General features: G+C 40.5%; 3 protein-coding genes across 3 annotated transcripts; all 3 read right to left on the bottom strand.

Moving 5' to 3' along the window:
- Positions 1 to 110: 110 nt before the first annotated feature.
- gnl3l (G protein nucleolar 3 like) lies at positions 111 to 4,616 on the bottom strand. Its single transcript, XM_030419678.1, has 15 exons — positions 4,479 to 4,616; positions 4,342 to 4,385; positions 3,800 to 3,910; positions 3,592 to 3,708; positions 3,396 to 3,479; positions 2,927 to 3,062; positions 2,702 to 2,805; positions 2,425 to 2,569; positions 2,245 to 2,332; positions 1,986 to 2,163; positions 1,765 to 1,907; positions 1,541 to 1,677; positions 1,209 to 1,375; positions 921 to 1,095; positions 111 to 214 (listed from the first exon to the last, which is right to left on the bottom strand). The coding sequence occupies exons 1-15, from the start codon at positions 4,489 to 4,491 to the stop codon at positions 147 to 149; spliced, it is 1,710 nt and encodes a 569-aa protein (XP_030275538.1). The 5' UTR covers positions 4,492 to 4,616; the 3' UTR covers positions 111 to 146.
- Positions 4,617 to 6,446: 1,830 nt separating this feature from the next.
- Positions 6,447 to 8,602, bottom strand: LOC115583167 (red-sensitive opsin). Its single transcript, XM_030419681.1, has 6 exons — positions 8,430 to 8,602; positions 7,666 to 7,962; positions 7,400 to 7,568; positions 7,154 to 7,319; positions 6,836 to 7,075; positions 6,447 to 6,746 (listed from the first exon to the last, which is right to left on the bottom strand). The coding sequence occupies exons 1-6, from the start codon at positions 8,530 to 8,532 to the stop codon at positions 6,648 to 6,650; spliced, it is 1,074 nt and encodes a 357-aa protein (XP_030275541.1). The 5' UTR covers positions 8,533 to 8,602; the 3' UTR covers positions 6,447 to 6,647.
- A 7,231-nt stretch (positions 8,603 to 15,833) lies between these two features.
- Positions 15,834 to 19,558, bottom strand: LOC115583492 (blue-sensitive opsin). Its single transcript, XM_030420396.1, has 5 exons — positions 19,087 to 19,558; positions 17,887 to 18,055; positions 17,457 to 17,622; positions 17,108 to 17,347; positions 15,834 to 16,080 (listed from the first exon to the last, which is right to left on the bottom strand). The coding sequence occupies exons 1-5, from the start codon at positions 19,463 to 19,465 to the stop codon at positions 15,979 to 15,981; spliced, it is 1,056 nt and encodes a 351-aa protein (XP_030276256.1). The 5' UTR covers positions 19,466 to 19,558; the 3' UTR covers positions 15,834 to 15,978.
- Between the last annotated feature and the right edge of the window lie 3,730 nt (positions 19,559 to 23,288).

Genomic DNA, 23,288 nt, shown 5'->3' with positions numbered 1-23,288 from the left:
GTTATCAAATATCAGAAGTGTAGGTTTTTATTAATCTTTTGCATGTGAAATGTGAATACGTTTTACACAAACCAGAATTCTGTAGCTGTATCCAAAAAGAAAAACACAAATATTTTATTCTTTTAATCTTTTATTTCAATCTATTTTCAGCTATCTGAAAATGAGAAGTCCATTGCAGCTGTCAAGGTGTCTGAGAGTTTGGTGGCAATTTTATCTGCAGAGGGAAAAACAAGAAAAGGGTAAATCATTTGGCATGATTATATGTAATCTGCTCAAAGTATAGAAACAACACAAGACTCAAAACTGAAGCCTGTCTGTGATGAAATTAAGCTGCTAGGCTAAGTGTTGTAAGCAAAATAATCACTACAGACCTATAAAACATTTTAGAAACACAAAATAAATGTTAAATGTTTTTTCTCAGGCCAATTTTGAACATTAACACATTTTCTTCCGCTTTATCCATGCGGGTCGCGGGTGATGTTAGTGCTTTTATACCACCTTTTTTTTTTCAAGGTGGAGCGGGGGTACTGGGGCCAAATCCAGTGACTCTATGGGCGAAGGCCAGGGTACTCCCTGGATGAGTCGCCAGCTCATCGCAGGGCCCTTACTGATGGCATGTGCCCAACTGCACATCAGGAGCAGTGTTGGGATGCTGGGATCTTGCTCAAGGATGCTTCGGCTTGTAACTCAGTCCCGCCCTGGGGAGGGATTCGAACCAGCGACCTTCCGGTCACTAGTCCTCAGCTCTACCCACTGAGCTACAGCCGCCTAACACAGTTCAAGTCCAAACCATCAACCGATGAAACCACCTAGGAGACTGTTCTTTGTTGACTTTTTCTTGGATTGAATTTTAAGATATAGCCTGAACACACCACAGACAAAATGAAGAGCATTGGACTAGGACCAATATTTATACAAACCAGCTCTTTTCTGCTGCTTTTTCCTCTTCTTGCTGGCAGCCATAAGTGCCTGTCCTTGTTGTAGAGGATCTACATTCACAATATCATTCAAATTTGGAGGCTTGGGGGCAGCATCATTTGCAGGTAGGTCAGTCTTTGACTTTTGGGATTTTATCTCCACTGTCATTGGTCCAAACTATTTGAGTGGGAGAAACTATGATTAGTTAAATTAACCACATCTAAAAGTCTTTAAGCACACAACACACTTTAAATATAAACTTAATCTGAAAGGACTGCCGTGTTTCACACCTCTGGGTCCTGCTCATCCTCCATAGATTCAGTTTCGTCTTTAAATTCGGGCTCCTCCAAGGACCCCGCTACCATTATCAGGTCAGAGGGTGGTTCATCCTGTCCACCTTGAGTCATTCCAGTAGTTTCCATGCAGAAGCCCATTTGGATATCAGGACAAGATGACTCTGAAATACAACAATCCACCATTGGAGGAACGCTTTTGTTTGTTATTTTACCAAAGACCAAGGTAATCTAGGTAATCAAGGTAAACTTTGTTTCTACATACCACAGGAGCTAACTGAGAAAAATATATGTGTTGTGATTTGGGTGAAGTAGCCCATTATTTTTACCTGCAAGCACCTCCTGGTTTCCTTTTTCAAGCTCATCCCAGTCGAAAGCTTTACCCATCTCTGTAACGATCTCAGCACTGACATGTGTGGGAAGAGTGTGCGTATCTGGAGGGTGCGTGAAGTAGCTGATCCTTCCTCTAAATTACAAAACCAGCTGCATTAACAAAGTGCACACTGGGTGGCTGTCATTTGTTAAACTTCCAAAACATGTTTTTTTTACCTACCCTGTCCAGTCCATTAACACACTCTTAGCTGCTTTGTCAGTGTCAGGCAGTCCTCCCTTTCTAAGTTTGCCTTGACGTCGAGCAAGCAAAGACAAGAAGTCCTGAGGTGTGTGAAAGTCTGGGACGCCATAGTGCTCCATGATCTGTCCATACAAAATAATTCACTATGATAGCAGTACAACACAATTAGGCAAAATACAAAAAGGTTAGAACTGACGTACCTGCGCCTTGTTGCACCGTCGAAGGATGGCCTCAACAGGTGGTAGAGGATCAACAAGCTGTTCGATTTTCACACAGTTCCGAAGAATCATTGCTGCATCAGTTGTCGAAGTTGCCATGACAATGCCAGGGCAATCCAACAGCTTAATGTGTTTGTCCAAATGCACCTCCTGAAGGCACCTGAAATCCATCAAAGTCAGTCAGCAAGGCTGGCTGGAAACAAGAAGGACTTCACAGATCAACAACTTCCTGTCTACTTACTTGGTGACACCAGGAGTGGCTCCGACATTACATGCTCGTGCTCGTTTCAAACTGTTGATCAAACTACTCTTTCCCACGTTTGGAAAGCCTTCAAAACAGGAGTGGCAAAAAGATTTTGCTTTAGACAACCTCGACTTAAATAAAGCAAGAATAAGGCGTGTTGCTGGATGTGGTGCTTACCTACAACACCTACGGTGATGGCCGTCTTTATGTCTAGGTTGCGGCAGTAGTTGCCGAGTAGCTTCATCAAGCAATCCGCACCAACACAAGCACTGGTGCTGAGAAGCTCTGTGGTGGCCTGTGTCACTGGTACGTTACTGCGTTTCTGTGCATGGGACAAGACGTAAGGAGAAGTGATGTGATTCTGTATGTAATTCTAATTCTAATTATGTGGATCTGAATTTGCACTTGTATAATGTATAAAATGTATAATAAAGACAAATATTTAACTGCTTACCAAGTTCTTCGTCTGTTGCTGGGTAGATGCCTTAAAGGCTACAGTAGGAAACTCGTTACGAAGATATTTTATCCACTTTTCCACGATTTCCTTTGACACCAAATCTGTAATCAAAACAAATCCACGTGTGTTTTGCATAGAATATTTCACAAAATGAACAAAACAACTTTGTTATCCAAAAAAATATATGCAGGTATACTTTCTAAATGTATTTGGCTTGCTCACCAATTTTATTGAGCACTAAAACTATCTTCTTGTTCGTTCCACTTTGAATGACTGCCTGCTCCACCTGAGGACATCTGCAGCCAAGAGGGTCACGTGCATCCAAAACCTCCAAAATCACGTCTGCAGCCTCGACTACCTATGAAAACATTATTTAAAAACAGTGTTCATGTTAAAAAGTCCACCCCACCTTGCTCAAAGCAGAAGGAACAGGGTTATTTCTAAATCACAAAATGTCTGTGTGTGGATGAATGTGTAGGATGTCTGTGACTGGAAATTGCACTGGCAAATGCCCGATTTATGGTAGTGGGTTATTAACTATTCTTCCATTGTTAATTGTCGTTTGACCGCTTATGAAAATGGTTAAGAAAAAGTTCTGAAATTGTTGGTGATAATTGTTTGTATATGCCTCTTTCATTTTAATATTCAACAGAACAGCCAGCTTGTGGTATGTATGGGGAAATCTTCGTACCTTTTTAAATTCTCTGTAATATGCTTTTCTTGAATTCTCATTTTCAAAATTAACATGCTTCTCCAAACTCTGCATCTCCATCTCCTGTGAACACAAAGACAAAAAATAATGACATTTCTACACTGAAAAGTTTCACAGTGTGCAGTGGTTCTGAATGGAGGCCACTAAATCACATCTACCGATCAATCGAATTTACCCTCTGCTCAAAATCTCTTTGTCGTTGCAGGATGTCATTCTGAAAGCTTTGCAAATTCCTCCTCTTCATCAGCTCTCGTTCTCTAGAGATTTTCTGCTTTTCCTGGAGTTCCTGGAGCTAATTAGGAAATGTGCAAATTGAGAGACCGGTTAAGATATCAGTAACACAACCATAAATATAATCATAAGCAAAGCTTTCAAATGTTCACCCGTTGCTTCCTGATTTCTTCTGGATTTCTTTGGGCTTTGAGCTGCTGCACAGATGACTGCTCTGAATTCTTTGTCCGCCCCGAAGCATCACCCTGCCGTCCATCTGTATTCTGTAGACAGGAAAACATTTCATACTCGTGCGCTGTCTTTTCTTCCATGTCTTCTTCTTTTCTTAATGTCAGTTTCTGATGTATAAACTCTGTATAGCTTTTTAGTTGGTTTATGAAGAAATGCACAGTGAAACTAAGGTGGCTGATGTACCCGTCGGTGCTAGTCATAACTCTGAGCAGTCATTACAATATGACTTAACATGTTGCCTTCAGTGATTTGGGTTGTCCTGACATCAGACTTCGATATTTTACTGAAAATAAAGACCTAACTCTGTTTAAATGTGTCGTTTTGGTAACTGTTATTCACTGAAAACGGACCACTGTTTACAATGTCAGACCCAAAACAGTACATCAGATGACAGCCGAGGAGCTGACTGGGAGCTCCAGCACGAACAGCTAGCCACAGTTAACATTAGCTTGCTAGCACTTACCTTAAACTTTCCGAGGAAGCCGAGACGTTTGGCTCGTTTTTGTTCTGTGAAGTGTGAGAAACGACAGAATCTGATTTAAACCAGTCACAGTTATTTAATGAATGAACACAGTTCGCAAATAACCATAAAATACGTACTAGCTTTCGACATGAGTTCAGCGGAGTCTGGTCTCTGACTTCACGTGTGTGGCGACAAGCTGGACATCGGCGCAGACTGACGTCAGCCATAACATCCGGCCAAATGTCAAAATAAAAGCGCGTTTTGATTATGGCATCAAGCGTCAGACGACGTCAGAAAAACATTTTATTAAAAAAAAAAGAAGATTTAATTTAATATATATGTACTAGGTAGATAAAAAAGAACTTAGGGAGTAATCTAGCTCTGTCACCAATGAGTCCTGTGCACCTACCTGTAGCCTCCGTACCCAGAGAGTCCATTGGTATCCTTGATGTATTTTGTATAGACTAAAATGTGAAGTGTTAGAGTGTAAAATGCAACCAAATAGATTGTTAGTGCATCAGTGATAATCACCATTAACAAATAATCAAATGTTCAAGTAGTTCAAGTAATTGTTAGTATAGCAGGCAGCTCAACAATGACCAGACAGTGACCTGACACAAGACACAGAATTAGTATCAGCTCCATGCTGGTGTTGTGTGGCTGACCCTGACAGAATACAGTGTTGTGCAATGTTTTAATTAGTGTTGGGAAGTTACCAAGTAGATTTAGACAAGTGCTTTATTTAAATACTATTCTGAGGCCCAAGACTTTATACTTCACTAAATTCTAGTTGCAAATATTGTGCCTTTTAGTCCTTCATCTTCGTCTGACAGCTGTAGTTTTTAGTTACTTTGCAAGAAGGTACTTTCTTGTCAAGAAAACTTTACACACAAAACATCTGAACTGCTTTATGTTGGTCTGTTAGTCCTCCAGTTAAGTTCTGACTGAAATATCTCAAGAACTATCTGATTTTGAGTTTTGTTTTGTTTTTTGTTTGGACAGTTGTGGCCCTAATAACTCTGGTGGTGCCAGACTTTCAGTACCATCATTGAACATAATCTCTTTTTAATATTCGAACCATGAAGTGTGACAATGTTTTATGGTGTCTTTCTCAACAACATTCAACATACTAAAGTGATGCATTGTGTTGACACTATGACACTTTCCGGACTCACTGATGATTTCAGTTTCAAACACTTTCTCACATTTCAAAATTTGGAAACATAGAATATATATTACGAGTCTGTAAACCTGGTTCGCACTGTTAAATTGTATGGGATATACCATTCCACCCATTTTCAGTCATTGTCAAGAGAAGATTTACTGTATATGGGACCCTAAGAAGATAAATACTATGTAACCCTTTAAGCCAGTCCACTGCTAACTACTGTTTATAACTGACATGACTTCCATTTTCCTCCATGCTCTGATGAAGGCCACACTGACAAAACGATAGCATGTTGGTTGACTTGGCCACAATAAATTGGTAAAGCTGAGATTTGTCAACTTTTTCCCAAAGATTTGTGTGTGTTTATACCTTTGGGTATTCAGCAGTTGGAGCACTGTCTTCCTGTTCTGGCAGGCAATGATTTCTCACAGCTCCACATACCAAATTACATACGAGGGACACCTCAGGTTGTCCAAATGACTAATTTAACTCATTGTCTACCTTCATTACAATGGAAAGTCAAGTGAAGTTTTACAGTCCACCAAACATTTTTGGAGCTTCACAGCAAAACAGTGTTGCAGCATTCTTCTAATCAACGTAAGTAGATGGGACCTGTTTTAAAACAACAGATGAAACATACTGATGAAACTGGAGAAATCCAAGTCTCTATAAACCCAGAGACCCCAAATAGATTTGAAAAGTCAATCAAGCCACTGTACATTATTGACACTATGTCAACCCCTGTATGGCTCTACTGGAGCACTTCCATCAAGATATACAATCTGTAGCTGCTCCACAGTCGTCTTTATAACAAAGTTTCTGGAAATATAAAAGTTTTTGCCAAGTCTCTCTGCCAAACAGTAACACCAGCACTGACAATGGTCAAGGTTCTTGCTCTGAACCATTCAATAAATGAATCACCAAAAAATAACCTTTCTTGTATTAGACTTTTTTTATTCATGCAGTTCCGAAAGAAGACCATGATATTATCACACAATTTTCTTTATATATATTTTTTTTTTGTTATTTTTTTTATTTGCCAGAAAGCTATATTTACTAAAAAATGTAATAAATAAATAAACATTTACTGTACAAATCAGAATGACCCTCATGGAGCCAATTTATGAAACATGGAGGTTTATGCAGGAGCCACAGAGGAGACTTCAGTCTTTGATGTGGATACTTCAGAGCCATCATCCACTTCTTTGCCAAAGAGCTTCATGATGCATTGACGGAACTGATATCAAAGAAATAAAAAAAGAAGCATTTTACAAATGTAAAACACACAAATTATTTAGACAAAAAAATGTGATCAATATGACCCACCTGTCGGTTCATGAAGACATAGATAACTGGGTTGTAGATGGTGGCGCTCTTGGCGAAGTAGGCAGGTAAGGCAGCAGCCAGGGGATGGAATGCATATCCGGGGTTAGCCGCAGCAAAGCAGGCGAAAAAGGTGTAAGGACCCCAACAAAAGCAATATGCAAAGATCATGACGACAACCATCCTGGATACTTCCCTCTCGGCTTTCTGGGTTGACTCTGACTCTTTCTGCTGCATAGCAACCTGTGATGGAAAAACAGACTGAGTCTCAAGCTGTGGTCTACTTTATATACATTATAAAACTGCGGGAAGATAACTTACTGCACGGATAGCCAACCAGACTGCGAGGTAGCATAAGATGATGATAGCCAGAGGAATTAAGCAACATGTGATCATAAGTACAATCATGTAGGACTGGACGCCAGGATCTTCGCTTCCACTGAATACGTCAGGTCCACAGGAAGTCTTCAGTCCATGAGGCCAGTACCTGATGCAAGACGATGTTAAGTTTACGTTTCTGGTTGAAAAATACAAAATGCAGGTTTTTAAAGAGAAACATTAGCCTACCTGCTCCATCCAAAGATGGGGGGAGCACACCACACTGCTGACCAGACCCAGGAGAATACTATTCCACCTATGGCCCATTTTTCATCAAATTTGATGTTTCCAAAAGGTTTGCACACAACTATCCACCTCTCCCAGGAAATGATCGTCAGGGACCAGAGAGCAGTAATTCCTGCGCAAGGAAACAGGATATTCAGTACTTAACTCAAAGCCTGATAACATATGCAGCACCAAGAATCAATCAAGGAGAAAAAACTGTGACCACTTACCGCAAACTGAGACAGTGTAGCCCTCAAAGACGCACATCGGGTGTCCAAGAATAAAGTAACCAAAATACTGGTTGCATACACTGATAGTGCTGGCAAAAACTGTCTCTCCAAGATCAGCAATTGCGAGATTGACTAAGATCCAGTTCAGTGGGTGTCTGAGTTTCTTGAACTTTGCTGTAGACACCAACACGAGGCCGTTGGTGAAGACTGATAAGATGACCACAAGAATCATCCAGCATGTGGAAAGGTTGTAAACCCATCGTGGAGCGATGTGGTAATTGGGACCCTCGAAGGGATCTGGGGAAAACAAAACAAAACAATCTCATCTCACAAGTCCACATTGTGTCCACATTTGTAGGGTCTCTGAAGCAATATCAGACAGCAGTTATATATCATTATCGTTAAATATATGATATCTGATTTAACATAGATACTCTGTCCGGGGTTGAGAATTAGACAAATGTCATCAAGTTCTTTGCCATTTTGAAGCAGTTTTGTACAATAAAATGTAAATTCCTCATCAGCCAATTGTTCGAATCTAATGAGGGTCAAACTGAAAAAATGTATTTGTGTTCTGAACAGCAAAGCTTTTTAATTCATGGAAAGACTGCAGGTACTATACCTCAATTATCAATAAAATGAGATGTATGTCTATGACACAGCACAAAAGTCCTCAGCAAAACCCAAGAGTTCTAACACTTACTATAATGACTGTAACTTGACCATTAAATTCTTCGATAAATAATAAAATGATAATACTGTACCTTTGGTATGATTGCTGTTTGTGTAAGTGAACGCAGATCCCCTTGTTGTGTCTTCATTGTAGCGCCTGGCAGCAAAAGCCTGTTTACCCCAGTCCTCTGCCATTTCGATTTTACAATAAGGTTTTCCTTTCTTGTCACTCGCAGCTGCCTTGGGTGACTGGTGTCACACAATTTCAGCTTTTATACTTACACTTCAGGGACTTTGGATGGGATTAGGTCACAATTAAATTACAGCAGTGGTGCTGCGCTTGGCAGGGATACTCAGAGGCAGAGCATAAGCAAACTTATTTTGAACTGTACTTAAACTATCAGCTTCTCAGTGTAAGACACAAAATGACCCAGTAATCTTGCTGGAAAGCGGATCTCTGTCCGCTCCATCCAAATGGGGATTAGCTGCCAGACCTTTGGCTGACGTGGAAATTTGGTGCGACCATTTACTTCTGTGAGTCCTCATTAGACTTAGACTTAGACGTTGACTTAGACAGACTTTATTGTCATTAAGTGTGCAACAATTGAATACAGAACGAAATTTTGTTTCAGAGGCACAGCATAGAATTAAAATATGAAAGCATATTTTTTAAAAATACCACAATAAGAATAATAAATATAAAAAAAAAATTAGAACTACAACAACAATAACTCCAGAAACTCATATCAGTTATGGCATGAGTTGCTAACTGTGCATATCAGTTACATTTCATACTATGTATGTCATGATGGTTCCTATAGGTATTAGTGTGGATCCTGATGGGCATTAGTGGACAGCAGGGGTTGACACGTAAAGGAAGTCCGTCACTTTTAATCCCAACACAATTAGCAGTTCACCTCAGAATATAGAGTCATTTTCTTGATCCCACGACACGTCATATCGTTATGGAAAGGTTTGAACGCCAAGGTCATGCACTGGTGGCCGGAGGATTGTCATGTGAGATGCTTTAGTAGAGTCCATGAAGTTTTATTGCTGTAGTATGAATTGTTTTATTCTAAAGCACAGGCTTAATTTTGGTTTTGGAAATTGGTAATTGGTAATCAAAGTTTTAATATTAAGTTGGAAGAAAGCTGTTTTATTTGCCGTGAGAAATGAGATACTGGACCACTACATTGTGGTTTTCAGGATATTTGTATTTTCGGTTTTGAATTTCTGACACTGCTCTGCTATGATCACATTTCTGGCAGTGTGACTCCGAGCGGCAGGTGCATCCGTCCAAAGCTCTTCAGTTCCAAGTATTCCCAAGAGGATGTCTTTAGGAGATAAGTGGAGCCACTCTTATGGTAAATGAGATGATAGCCAGCATGTGCTGCTTTCTACTTTAATTAAAAAGAACATCATGCATTCAGTTCAAACATTATCTACAAGATATGAAGTAAGAAAAGCCAGAAAGCCAATATACATTTAAAAAGCTTGGGGTTACATGGTCCACAACAATAAATATTGGATTTATTCCTTTTCAGTGAAAATGCTTGTGAAAGCCCTTTTGCAACAAAAGTAAAATTTTGCATCATTCTGAAACATATAATCCTGCTATGACACCAGATTTAGGTAGAAATTGAACCAGGTGTGTTTAGGTGTAAAAGTAAGAAAGAGTTCTCTTCTCTCCCATTGCTCTCATTTCTAATTCTTCACACAACTCCTTCTGCCATTTCTTCATGTAAAGCAAGGGCAACAACATGGGCGTTTTCAAGGAGAGGCTGTATATCCGAAAGCATGCGCTCTTATCGTTATTTGTGCTGTTCATCCTGTAGAGACTACTAAGACATAAAAAGACATAGAAATCGAGAGGTCATATCAGCAGCCAGCAAAAAGCAGCCAGGGGGAGGCTATGATGGCAGCCTTTACACCCTGCCAACAGTGTGGCAATTTGGAAAAGACAGAAACACTTTTCTGCTACATGTGCTCAGATGACACATTCAAAGAACCAAGTTTGTTTCAGTCATACTGATGCTTTAACTTCTCTGCCTCATATGTACGGCTAACAGTCTAGTTAAAAAAGGTACAACCATATTGACCAGCAATGTTGAATACCAGTGCGGTGTACCAGAGCAGTGGATATTATAAATGGCTTCACCTTGGAAACAAATGGACAAATGATGCTAAACATTCAGGAAAAGACCCTTTTCACAGCACACATTTTGACTTGTCATAGCAGGAAAAGCACAAGGTGGAAGTGACTTCCACAAGGTGGAAGAAAACTTTTGTATGTAAATGATCCCTTGTTCCACATGAAATCAATCCTAAAAAGCATTTCATTCATCTTATCTGAGTGTGGAAGAAGGAGAAGGGGGACCCTGAACAACCATCAACAAATGATCTAAGTGTTCTTTGCTGTCGAGATGTCAAACAGAAATTAGTTCTCCAAGGTCGAGCAATAGACTGTGACTGTGTCCTGTTCAGAAAGGATGTGTAAAGACCAAACACGCAAGACTTCCCCTGGGTCCTATAATTGGGTAGAATTTCAACATCATTGATGAGATTATTGATGAGCAGTGATATAACATTGTTTGAACTGACACAATGTGGATTTATCTAGGGTAAGAAATTAGAGTAGCAGCTGTGTGAGACATATTGAACGTCTCAACGGATGTTGAGAAATTAAGGTGAATGTGTCCCAGTAGACCAAAGCAGATTATACGGACAACTCAGGTTCCTCCACAAAACGGATTAACACAGAGTACAGTAATTACTTCTGGCGTGCTCACTCCGTAACAGGTTAATCTCTCCGGAACAACAGTTCATTTCAGGAGAAAGTTAAGTTCTACCAAAGCCGCTATAGCAGTTAATGTAATCTGTTGATTCGGTTTTTCTGGAGTGCGCTTCTTGCGCAGGTAGCTTGTCCTCAGATTTGATAAGAACTCTTTGTGGGACGAGGACTGCACATCAAGATGAGGAGGGATCCTGGAAGTCAAGAAATCTGTAAACTTTTCTTACATTTTCCTTTATTATCAAATATGTTTCTATCTATATTAGTATCTAACTGGTATTTTCAAAATGTTTGACTACTTTGGGAATTTGCATTTATCAGCGTTAATGCTCCTTTTGACAAAAAAACTAAAGAAGGGAGAAGAAGATTTTTCTTTAATTGTAAAATTACAAATGTCTAAGGGGAGAGTGTTGCACTTTCTGTATCTTAATGTTAATTCCCTGATCATGCAGGTGGAGTTGAACCTATTGAATCAGACAGATGTTTCGAGGGTATGTCTGGAATTCCGCTAGTTCTGAACTATTCATTTTTTGTAAAAGTTCACTACTAGCAGAACTCGGATTTGCTCTCGACTACCAACAAGATTCTCCATGTTCACCCTGACCAGGATACGAGGAGGTTGTACAGTCTCCGTTTGAACAGCAGGTGATCTAAATGTGTGGTGACTGTAAATGATTACACTGGTGTAGGGTGAACAGAGTCTACCATTTCTGCTCACATGGGCTTGTGTTCACGTTACATCAGGTAATAATCCTATTCTCAGATTTCTGTGCTTATGTTGTTCTGGTGCAGTAGCAGTTGGCGACAGGAATGAGGAAAGGAAAGTGTTTCGGATCAAATACGCTGTTTTTATGTTATTGTGACGATTCACATTCCTTTGATGATTCCCTTAAACCTATCATGCCTGCCAACACCGCGTCAATGTGTGAGTCCCAGCTCAGAGGTTAATTGGTAATCCTATTAAGATAATTGTCTTCATCTTATTGTGTTGGTTAGAGGACAACAACTGAATGTAACTACTTTAAACTGTGATTTATAGTTACACTGATATATATCAAACTGGACGCATATTGCAATTAGTCTCACTCTCACTCTTCATGCAAAGGTCGGTGGAGTGTGTGTGCGTGTGTGTGTGTGTTGATCTGCTAGTTTATCCTTTAAACTCTTCAGGTTAAAGTCTTTTAGTTTCTGCTTAGGTGAGTAAACTAATGAACTACATACCTGCAGCATTGTGGGCAACAGGTAAGAATGACTGACGGCCCAACAGCCCACATGGTGACCGGTGTGTATCAGGCTTGTTCGTTTTGAAGTATGGAGCCATCTGTAGGCTGAATGTCAAATTTTCATCCTTTACACCGGTGTTTTTCAATGCTGCTCCTAGAGGCCTCCCGCCCTGCATGTTTTGGATGTTTCATGCTCAAACATCCCTGATAGGCACACGCAGGGCTTTAGGCCCCCATGACCAGGATTGACAAAGACAGCTTTACTCCACTGTGTATGTTGTATGTACCTCAGGCATGGACCGGCCATCTGGCATACCGGGCAATGCCCGGTGGGCCGACGCACATTTATGGGCCGGGCTTTCATAATTTAATCCAAAAGTTTTATTATAAATCATTTTTATCGACCGCGATGGCCCATTGGTTGTTTTCTTGAAGGACATTGGGCTAATCCAATCTCTCTCAGCCCTCCTTTTTTTTTCTAAGTGCACAATTTAGAGGGGGCGGCCCATTGGTCCGTCTTCAAGTTAGACAGAGAACTGAGCCAATCAGGATATAGTACGAAGGAGGCCCCACCCCTCCCTGCGCTGTCTCCTGTAACTTCTGCTAGTTTCAAAGTGTTGAGCGCGAGGACTGACTACTAGGGGTGGGCGATACTGCAAATTTTGGTATCGATCTGATACCAAGTAATTACATGGCCAGTATTGCAGATACCAATACCGATACCGATACTGATACTTTTTACTAGAAAATTCCTGATCATTGAGTGATTTGGTACTTTTGCCTTTAATTAGTTGACCATGATTATGATAATGATAAAACACAGGACAAAGATTTTAGCCAAATAAGAAAATTATATTTAACTTGATTAAATCTATAACCTATCTGCATGTAGCCTAAATAGAAATACTGATGTTCCTTCAACAGATACACAGAAGGGTTATTATATTCTGCCATATTCAAACTTCAGGTTTGAGGTAGACTCTATATCAATATAAGTATATATTTTTGAGTTACAGTTACAGTGAAACTGAGTGAGCAGGGTGAGAAAAGTGAAGAGGAGCGCTGCGCTCACACAAACTCTGTGAAGAAATATGAGTGCTTTGCTGAATTTATGGAAGAGAAACTACAACAAAAATATCGATCTCATCACGCTAGTATCAATCCGATACCAATACTCACCTTGGTATCGATACTATCGATATTTGGATCGATCCGCCCACCCCTACTGACAACATGGAGCAACCAAAGAGAAAGAAATTGTGTGCAGAGAAGTTGCGTGCTAAGAGAAGAATCTCGGTGTAGATGCTGTAAAATGAACAGACATGTTCGCTGGAGGGGTTGCTGTAGCCTCCACGTCCTCTGAGACAGCAATGATCCAGCAGCAGCAGGTTGAAGGTGAAGACAGCAGCAGCGGGCAGGAGAGGAGCAGCCAGAGAGGATGCTGACTGACAGGGACAGTATAGTAGCCTACAGCCGGTAAGCACTTAGTAACGTTAATACAGGGACTGTGAGGTGATGGAGGGAACGTTAGGAACATTACAGGAGCTCTCAACGGGTCGGACAAACCCGACCGGACCCGCGGGCTCTGGCCGTGTTAACGGGCGGGCAATTCATGCGGGTGTGTAGCGCTGTGTCGGGTTCGGACTGTAATTTTCAGGCCCGTTGAGAACTCTAATTACATGATAATGATGAGCAATGGCGATTGATCAGTATCATATTAATTGGTGTTGCATACTTCTCAAAATCTGGCAGCCACGGTACCTTATTCTGATAAAACAGCAAACGGTCAAGTAGACACTTAATGCTCATCCGACACTTCTCAGGTGTCGGATGAGCATTAAGTGTCTACTTTAGGCTCCATCATAGCATTTTAGATATTTAGGTTAAAGGTGTGTTGAAAGGCTGCATAGTAATTTGAATGTGTAGCAGCCCTCTATGCTGTGGTTAAACATGTTTTAAAAAACAGATTTAAAGACTGCTAAATGATTAGTAAAAGCTTTGCAATTTAAGCATTACTAAAGTAAGTGTAAAAAAAGTATAAAAGTATTATTAGCAAAAGGTTTGCCCACATTGAACAAGAGTTGATCTGTCAAATGCTTTTCAGACAAGTTGCTTTGCATGAGTTCATAAAGCAGGCCTGTTTTTAGCCTGATATAACAATTTTATAGCTTTTTAAAGGGAGCACCTTTTAACCTGAAGAATTAGAATTGAGCTGCTATATCAGGGAAATTCAGAAAATACATATTAGAGATGATTTCAATAAAAAGGATAAAATAATCAGTTGAACTACACAGAGCAGACAAAAGTGGTAGAGTGAACAATAGATGCTAAACTTCTGAGATCTAGGATGCCGATGATACATGATGCTTGAAATAGAATATACCTTTACTCAAGTATGTGTTAAGTAAATGTACTTATTTGCTTTCCACAATGGTTATTTGATAGATCTCTAAAGTAATAATAAACTGTAGATTTCTAATAAGCCTAAAGGCACAAAGTTATGGGTTTTTTTTCCGGTTGTGCTCCGCTGATTATGAGGGGCCGGTCTAAGCCAAAAATGCCAGGGCCGATTTTTTGTCCCAATCCAGCCCTGATGTACCTGAATATATTGATTGAATTGTTAATTTTACACAGGTCTGAAAGATCTACCGACAATAGCGACGGTGCCAGATGGACAGACGGTGTTCAGATGGGACAGCGGCAGATTCGTTTTTTCTTTAACCATGTAGACAAATTGGTGGAGAGATGAAGACTTGGCACGAGGTCTTGTACCAGGTCTTCATCTCTCCACCAATTTGTCTTGTGTTTGCATGATGTCCATTTAACATAAACATAACTGTAATAACACTCTGAAATGGTAATAGGTTTTGTATGTTGTGTTTTCTTCATTGCTGGCTACTTATTAATGATTGATAAGCATAATTGATAAGAAGGATAAGTTAGGAATTACTCCACTTAATACCACAGTGTTAAGTTTCAGAATATTCACAGTGTGCTGGAGGGAAATGATGCTGCTTGGGGGCTTTGTTGAACACCAAAATGAATCCGGGGACAGTTGACAAAGCAGAAATCTGGGGGCTTTGCTTTTTCAGAAGTAAACCCAACTAATCTTACAAACTATCTGATCAGCTGATCCCCAGAGTGTGTGCCGACAATGTCTGCAATTGTTTCTCAAGCACAGATGTAAGCTGCAAAGTTGTAGCTCAACTGTTTATTGATTAGTTGTTGAGTTGCAGGTTGTATACATGCACATCCAGTACAACTCATTCACAATAATGTCTAATACACTTATCAATCTTTGCTGTTCAAGGCTAATTGTGTAAAAACTACAATGGGTTTTCAGTGACCTGACTCAGAAATCTTCATTTCTTGTAACAAAACGAGGTTTTGTAAACGGAATTCATGTCTTAGACATATGTGCTTTTGCCATGCACATCTAAAATGAATAGCCTTGTAGTGACACAAATATTCATATGCATAAATGAATTTCTCAGTTTTTTATTCTATTTTTTTTTCTTTGCATATAACGCCTCATGTGGGACAATAATCAATATCAATAACAGTAATCCATTTGTCATATAATTTGTCGATTCAGCATTATTTACAATATGTAACTCTTGATTTTAACTAAGAAGGTCCGACTTTAGAGACTTCAGTGGTTGATGTATTGGTTGACTCCTCATCATCTCCTCCACTCATCCCCAGCATCTGCCTTATACATATGCGGAACTGAAAGAGAAAAACAACAGAAGAACATTTGTGTCTTTATATTGTTGTGTTTAACTCTGCAGGACGATTCTCTTTGAGGATGTCTACCGTAAGAGTATATCTGGTGACTTCTGCTGATATACAGTATTTGTCCATGTAATCCAAATCAATAAAGAATTGAGGTAATACTTCATAATAACCATCATAGTTTGCTTATTCAGTGGTGCAGCTAGCAGCCTGGACTAGGAGCACTGGAGGATTGTTGGTGTTGTTTACCCTGTTAGCACAGCTTAGGACAGCCTAAAGGAGAATGTTTTCAGGCCCTGGACAGGGGCACAGCAGGAAATGCTGGCACAGATTGACGAAATATCATGCCAAGGCTGTTATTTACATTAACATTAGGGGCATTTAGCAGAGGGCCTTTGTTCAAAGCGGCTTACAAAAAGTGCATTTGTAACAAGAAAGAAGTCACATCATATCACTTTCGATAAAGAAAAAAAAAAGAACAACATTCAAGCCCTCATCTGAGCATCGAAGCTGCTATTTCTTCCTATTCTGTTGATTTTTTTTTTTTCAATGTGGTAGACTGCAATTCCTAGAAAAAGCATCTTTGAGTAATTTCTTGTTTATTTCTTTATTGTATTGCAACTGATGTTGACAATATTTTGTAAATAGTTATTAAATACATGTAAATACAAATACTTTTTTATATACACCTCATTGTTTGTTAACAGTCAGGTAACTATTCGCTCCAGTTTCATTAACTATACATGCATTAATTATGGTTATCATAAAGTGTTACCAGCGCTGAAAATCTGAAGTATTAATGGGCATGTCAGGCGTTCCCTCTGAGGATGGAGCAAGCTTTGTGTATGTTTTTAAGCCACCATTAGAGGGCGCCACTGGCCAGTGATAAAATCCAAATAAAACAGGCTCTTTCTTGTTTCGTCGCTCTGTTTAATCTCAGTGCAGCCTCAGTTCAGTTGAGTGGATACGAAGTTACCCTCCTGTCCACAAATAACTGTCATATCAGAGTGCATGAAATAACCTGTTTGTTGAGGAGGATGTAGATCAATGGGTTGTAGACCGTGGAGGCTTTAGACAGACAGGAGGGTATGGTGGCCAGTCTCAGGTCGAAGGGCTGCCCCCGATTGTTGATCACCCACAGAGCAAAGGAGGCGTAAGGCATCCAGCACACCAGGAAGCCCAGCACCATGACGACCACCATCCTGGTCACCTCCCGCTCTGCCTTCTGGGTGGAGGCAGACTCAGCTTGGGCCTTCGCTGCCTATTGACGGAGAAGTACAGACAAGTGGTTGGCTACAGCTCTATGAAACCAGATGAGAAATTATTCCTAACTGCAATCATAAAATTAACCTTGGTAACCTGATACCTACCGATTTCAGTATAAGGAGCAGCTGTGAGTAGCAGAAAACGATGGCGGAGAAAGGGACAGAGAAGCAGAAGCAGAAGAGGAACATCACATAGGACTCATTGTTAAACTTGTTGTCAGTTGTGTACCAGTCCGGTCCACAGGAGCACTGCATGCCCTCAGGGATATACCTGGAGAGACAGACACTGAATCAGTACTGTAGCCATATGTTATGTACGTGCTGGTGTGGTTTGGAATAAGGAGCAAGGGATAAATGTCCCTCATTATCATTATGAGAGCTCTTATACAAGTAAGAAAGATTTACTCTTTAAGAATATGGAATAAAAAAAAATTCAGATGCACCATTTGTACATTTTCTCAAAAATAACTGGATTACTCTACCAACTATTTAAACCATATAAACACTGTTGTGTGTTTGGTCTTTATACACTGACCTACTCCATCCAACCAGAGGAGGAACGGCAGCACACAAAGCAAAGACCCAAGTCATTGCACAGCAAGCGATTGCATGGTTCGGCTTGAAGACAAAATTCCCGAGTGGCTTGCAGACCACGAGCCATCTCTCAAATGCCACCACAGCAAGAGACCACAGGCTGACCATACCTGCAACAAGACGGAAGAGATATGAAAGACTAACACAGCCGCTGACAATCAGTGAGGGAGCTGACACAGTATAGTTGTAATAGAGGCTAAAACTTTAGAAAGTGGAGATTGCTATTAGTTTTGTTTTATAGCCGTGTTTGCTAAAAGCTGTGATTATCCCTTTTGATGCAGTATTTCATAGCTGGAAGCTGAAACTTTAGTAGAGGGCACAATGAGGAGTATTTAGTTTGAGTTCGAAAAGAAAGAGTCTTTTTCTTCTGTTTGAGAATTTTAGGTTACCTTTGGCCATGCAGACAAATGATGTGCTCTTCTTTGAACCTGCACTGTCTTCAGGGAAAAGTGCTTTTAAAGTGTGTGTGCACTCATCGTGGTGTGAGCTATAGAGAAACTAAAGTATGTAAGATCGTAAAATAGGATTAAGGACTATTTGAACATTGGATGTACGTCCTGTTACTGAGCGCTATTAAAGCAATTGTCTTGATGTAATTTGCTTCTTGTTTTATGTCTATTGCTTGTTTCTTTTATGTCAAAAATGATGTTCTTCATTTTAAGTTTTTTGCATGTTACTTAATGTGAAATGTGTCGTGCTGCTGTCATGACAAGGACTCCTTTGTAAAACTCAGCTTCATAAGCGTGAAAGGGAAAGTTCAACAATTTAGCAGGGCCTGCATTGCTTTGACGCTGATACAAAATGAACACCCCACTTCTTAAAACTAAAGGAACCTTATAGTGAAGGAACTGTGCTGAAAAAATGCTCCAGTTGCTGTTAAAAATAAATGTTTCTCATAAAGATACATTGATATATGTTTACATGAAATACCATTATGCTGATGGGTTAACCACACAATTTTACATAATAGCTTATTTTATCCTGGGACGGCATGACATCATGCTATTTGAAGCTCTTTTGGCTGACAAATAAAACAGTACAGAAAGATCCCAGTTTCAAAAAGGTTTAACACAAGAGTACTTTATGCACGCATCACAACACACATAAGCAGCAATCTTGTACATTTGGTTAAAATCCTTACCACCAACAGTTGCTGTAAATCCTTCAATCTTGCACGCCAGTGGACCAAGAATCATGTATCTGAAGGCAAAGCAGTAGAAGCAGGTGAAGGAGCCCACGGTGGAGACGAGGAGGTTCGCTATGGCCAAGTTCACCAGGATGTAGTTCAGGTGAGACCGGAGCTTCTTGTATTGAACAGTGCATGCGATAGTGATGGTGTTAATGCCTGTACCGGCCACAAAGAGGAAGAACATGAATGCTGACATGGAATAAAAGATGCCAGGGCTCCCTAAGTGATCCTGGGGAACCAGGTACGGGCTGAGGGATGTGATGTTGTCGGTGTCCAGAGGGATGGGGATCCAGAAGTCTTCTGGGAACTCTACCGGACGATTACCCCTCATTTTTGTCAAATAAAAAACAGGACTTCTCAAAAAGCTGTTAAAGCAGTGTTACTGTGTGTAAAGCTGCAAAAAAAGTAACACCGGTGTCCTGTGTGTCATCTAACAGAGGCGTGTCTCTCTGACGGAGGGGTTAGCGCCGCATTTATAGGGAACTTTGAATATTACTCAGGCTGAACTTAATAGGCTCAAGGGGGGATTAACAACAAAGCTTTGTTTCACAGGGAACCCACACAAACCACGCATACCTGCACTTGTTCACCTGTACACATAAGAGGCACTACCATAACAGCATGGGCCACATTAGAGCTAATAAAGAGATAAGTCTCTCAGTACAAGAACTGGCAGGGTTCATCTCATTACATCCTACCGTAGAGTCTCTTGTTTGTCTATCACATAATCTGATCACCAGTGATCCCAGTCACCTCACATTGTATATATATTTTAAAGAGACAGTTTCCCTTTGTAGTGGGCAACTACTTTTCTTATCTTTACAATTACAGTTTTTGCCTGATGCTTAAACACTAAAAGTGGTTGCTATGCCCAAAGCATCACAACCTCTAACTTTGGTGACCATGCACTAAACAAAAGCACCAAACCTGCAAACACAATGTGTTTGAAATTCTCCAACACTGTTTTTTACATAAGACACGTTGTTCAAAAAGGAAGACACATGCAATCATTGGGAAAACACATCTATTTAAAATACAAAACACAACTCAAATGGAAAAAAGCACACAGACTCACACACATGAAAACATTTAAACTCTAATTGTAGACCAATCAGTCTCAGCCATAGCACTACAAATCCCCCTGATGTGAGCTCAGCTCCTTTGTGCCAACTTTGGAAACATGGAGGCAGAAAGAGGAAGAGGGAGAGTAAGAGCAGCAGGGCGAGGAAGAGGACGAAGAAGGGGAGCAGGCAACAGAAGGAGACAAATATCCGATGACATGAGGGCCACTTTGGTGGACCATGTTATAAATCATGGCCTTACAATGAGTGAGGCTGGGCAGAGAGTCCATCCAAACCTGAGTCGCTACTCAGTAACCTCAAAAGTTCAGACTGGAAAACAGGTATGTTTGGAAGTTTCCACACTAAACTGTACCAAAGAAATGATAGTACTGCACATTGTTCAAATGCACAGTACAATACATTGCTGTATTACTGTAGGTCTATGGGTCTAAAATACAAAATGTATGATGTTTCATTTTCTACAGAACTGCCAGACAACCTGCACAGGGTGGAAGGCAGGCTATGTTCAGTGATGAACAGGAGGTGGCCATAGTCAATATTGTTTTGGCAAATAACGAAATCCGGCTTTGTGATTTGAGAGAGCAGATCATCGCAGATCAAATAACCTTCGCTGGCATCAACACTGTCAGCATATCTACACTCTCCCGCATCCTTAAAAAGCACATCTCACTGAAGCAGCTGTATAGAGTTCCATTCGAGAGGAACAGTGCAAGAGTCAAAGACCTCCGTCATGACTATGTGCAAGTAAGCCACACACACACACACACACACACACACACATTACAGTATTGTGTGTAAATGTATATGTGATAGTCCTGTGTTTTCAATCACACTATATTCACTGTACATTATCTAAATGTTTCTGTTTTAGAGATTCCTGGAACTTGATGCAGCTCCACAGCAACATGAGTTCATTTTTGTAGATGAGCCTGGGTTCAACCTGGCCAAAACCAGACGTCGGGGCCGAAACATTATTGGGTAAAGGGCCATAGTGCATGTCCCTGGTCAGCGTGGGGGAAATATCACCTTGTGTGCAGCCATCAGTGTACCGGGAGTCCCGCATCACCACTCCATCCTCGGTCCCTACAACACAGCCCTCATTATTCGCTTTCTGGACACACCTCATGAAACAGTTGTCCAGGATGGGCCAGAGCAGCCCCAGTTTGTTGTCGTCTGGGATAATGTCAGTTTCCATCGGGCTGCTCTGGTCCGGGACTGGTTCAACAATCATAATAGATTCATTACACTCAACTTGCCACCATACAGCTCATTTCTGAATCCAATTGAGGAGTTCTTTTCAGCATGGCGCTGGAAGCTTCATGACCGTCAACCACACGCCCGCATGCCTCTTCTACAAGCCATGGAAGAGGCATGCGGCGACATTGAGGTGAGGTCCATACAGGGTTGGATTCGGCATGCAAGGAGATATTTCCCCTGTTGCTTGGCAAGGGAGGACATTGCCTGTGATGTGGATGAGGTGATGTGGCCAATTACCAACAGGAGACAGGATCCATAGCCTTAATGTCTTCCAATCGTTTTCTTACAACACTATGTTTTGTAGAACATTCTAGTTGTACCATGTCTTTGTGTTTTGTTTTTTTTACTTTTGCAAAAACCTGAAAAAAAAAAAAGAATAAATTCTGTAGCGTTTCCATTTAGTTTTCATGTGTCTAGATCAACTGTAGTGGATCAATCTTTCACAAAAAAAGTCTTTATGAGACTTTTAAAGTCAAAAACCATCCAAAGTACTGAATCCAGCTGTGTTTTGCATAAAGCGCATCTGTGTGTTGTTGCTGCTAGGAAAGAGTGCAAACAAAGGTGCATGTGTTTAATGTTTTGATGCTAAAAACAGTTTTGAAATGGGGTTGTTCGGTTTTGTTCCAAGAGTTTCATTTTGCCGTATAAGTTAGGAGTTTATCTCCATGTGCTGTGTCTTACTCGACCTGTGTGTTAAGTTATGACACAGTGAGCCAAAGTCTGAAACATGTGTGTAAGCATTCGGCAAAAACTCACTTTCTAACAATATGAAATACTCTCACGGTTGGAGTCCAAAAAGTCAGAGGCGAAGCAGCAGGTCTTCAGTCAAAAAGGTGTTTATTCACAAACACAGAACACGCATACATGAGCCACCCCGGGGCAACTGAGCTCTTTCACTGATTTTCCAGCTTTTATACCCATGGTCTAGGTGGTCCAACCCCCCTCGACCATCCTTTTGTTGTGAAGATCACCCAGGGCTTGCCTTTGTTATTCTCATTTTTTGGATGTGTTGTTAAGAACCTACAAATGCCTTGCCTAGGCCCCTTCCTTTCTGTGGCCTTGGGTGAGCTGTGGCAACACCTGTTGCTCATTTCATTTTAAAAGGTTGCATCAAACATTGGTCTTTATCAGGCACAAGCTGAATGTTAGAGCTCACCTGGGACAGCAAGGGATGTTCCAAAATCTATTCAAATGAGTGATTATGACCAAGTTATCTTATCTGCCACCACACCTTATCTTTAGAGGTATCCTAGTCTTCTAACAGGAGATTAGGAATTTCGAGAGCGGGAGTGATATGACAAAGTACTGCCTGATATGGCGGTAGAAAGAGGAAATGATTGACAGTTAGCCGGAAACCAAATAATGTGAGGATGGAACGTGAAAAAAATGCTCATGCAACATGAGAGCTGTGATGTTTTAACCGATACAAATACTTCAAAAATCTGTTTCCAAAATTTGTGAAATATATTTTGTTAGTTTTTGCAAATGCCCACAAAACTAGGTTTGGTAAAATTTTGGTTACAATCAGTGGACCGCTTTTACTGTTGACATCTTTATGTGGGAGTATAACATCATTAAAGGATTTTAGCTTAATGGCTAAAGTGATGATTTCAGCTTAAAAGTCTGTTCAAATCAGTGTAAGACTTAAGGGCTAATGACGCACTTTCACCACATTGTGTGTAAGAGCCTTTTACACAATCACCTTTATGAGGAAACTGTTAGCTTCCAAACTAGTGAATTTGATGTTTTGTAAAATCAACACACACACACACACACACACACACACACACACACACACACACACACACAATATAC

The sequence above is a fragment of the Sparus aurata genome, chromosome 6 (genome assembly GCF_900880675.1).
Source record: "Sparus aurata chromosome 6, fSpaAur1.1, whole genome shotgun sequence".
Classification (NCBI taxonomy): Eukaryota; Metazoa; Chordata; class Actinopteri; order Spariformes; family Sparidae; genus Sparus; species Sparus aurata.
The sequence above is the reverse complement of the archived record's forward strand: the minus strand, read 5'-3'. Positions and strand labels throughout refer to the sequence as shown.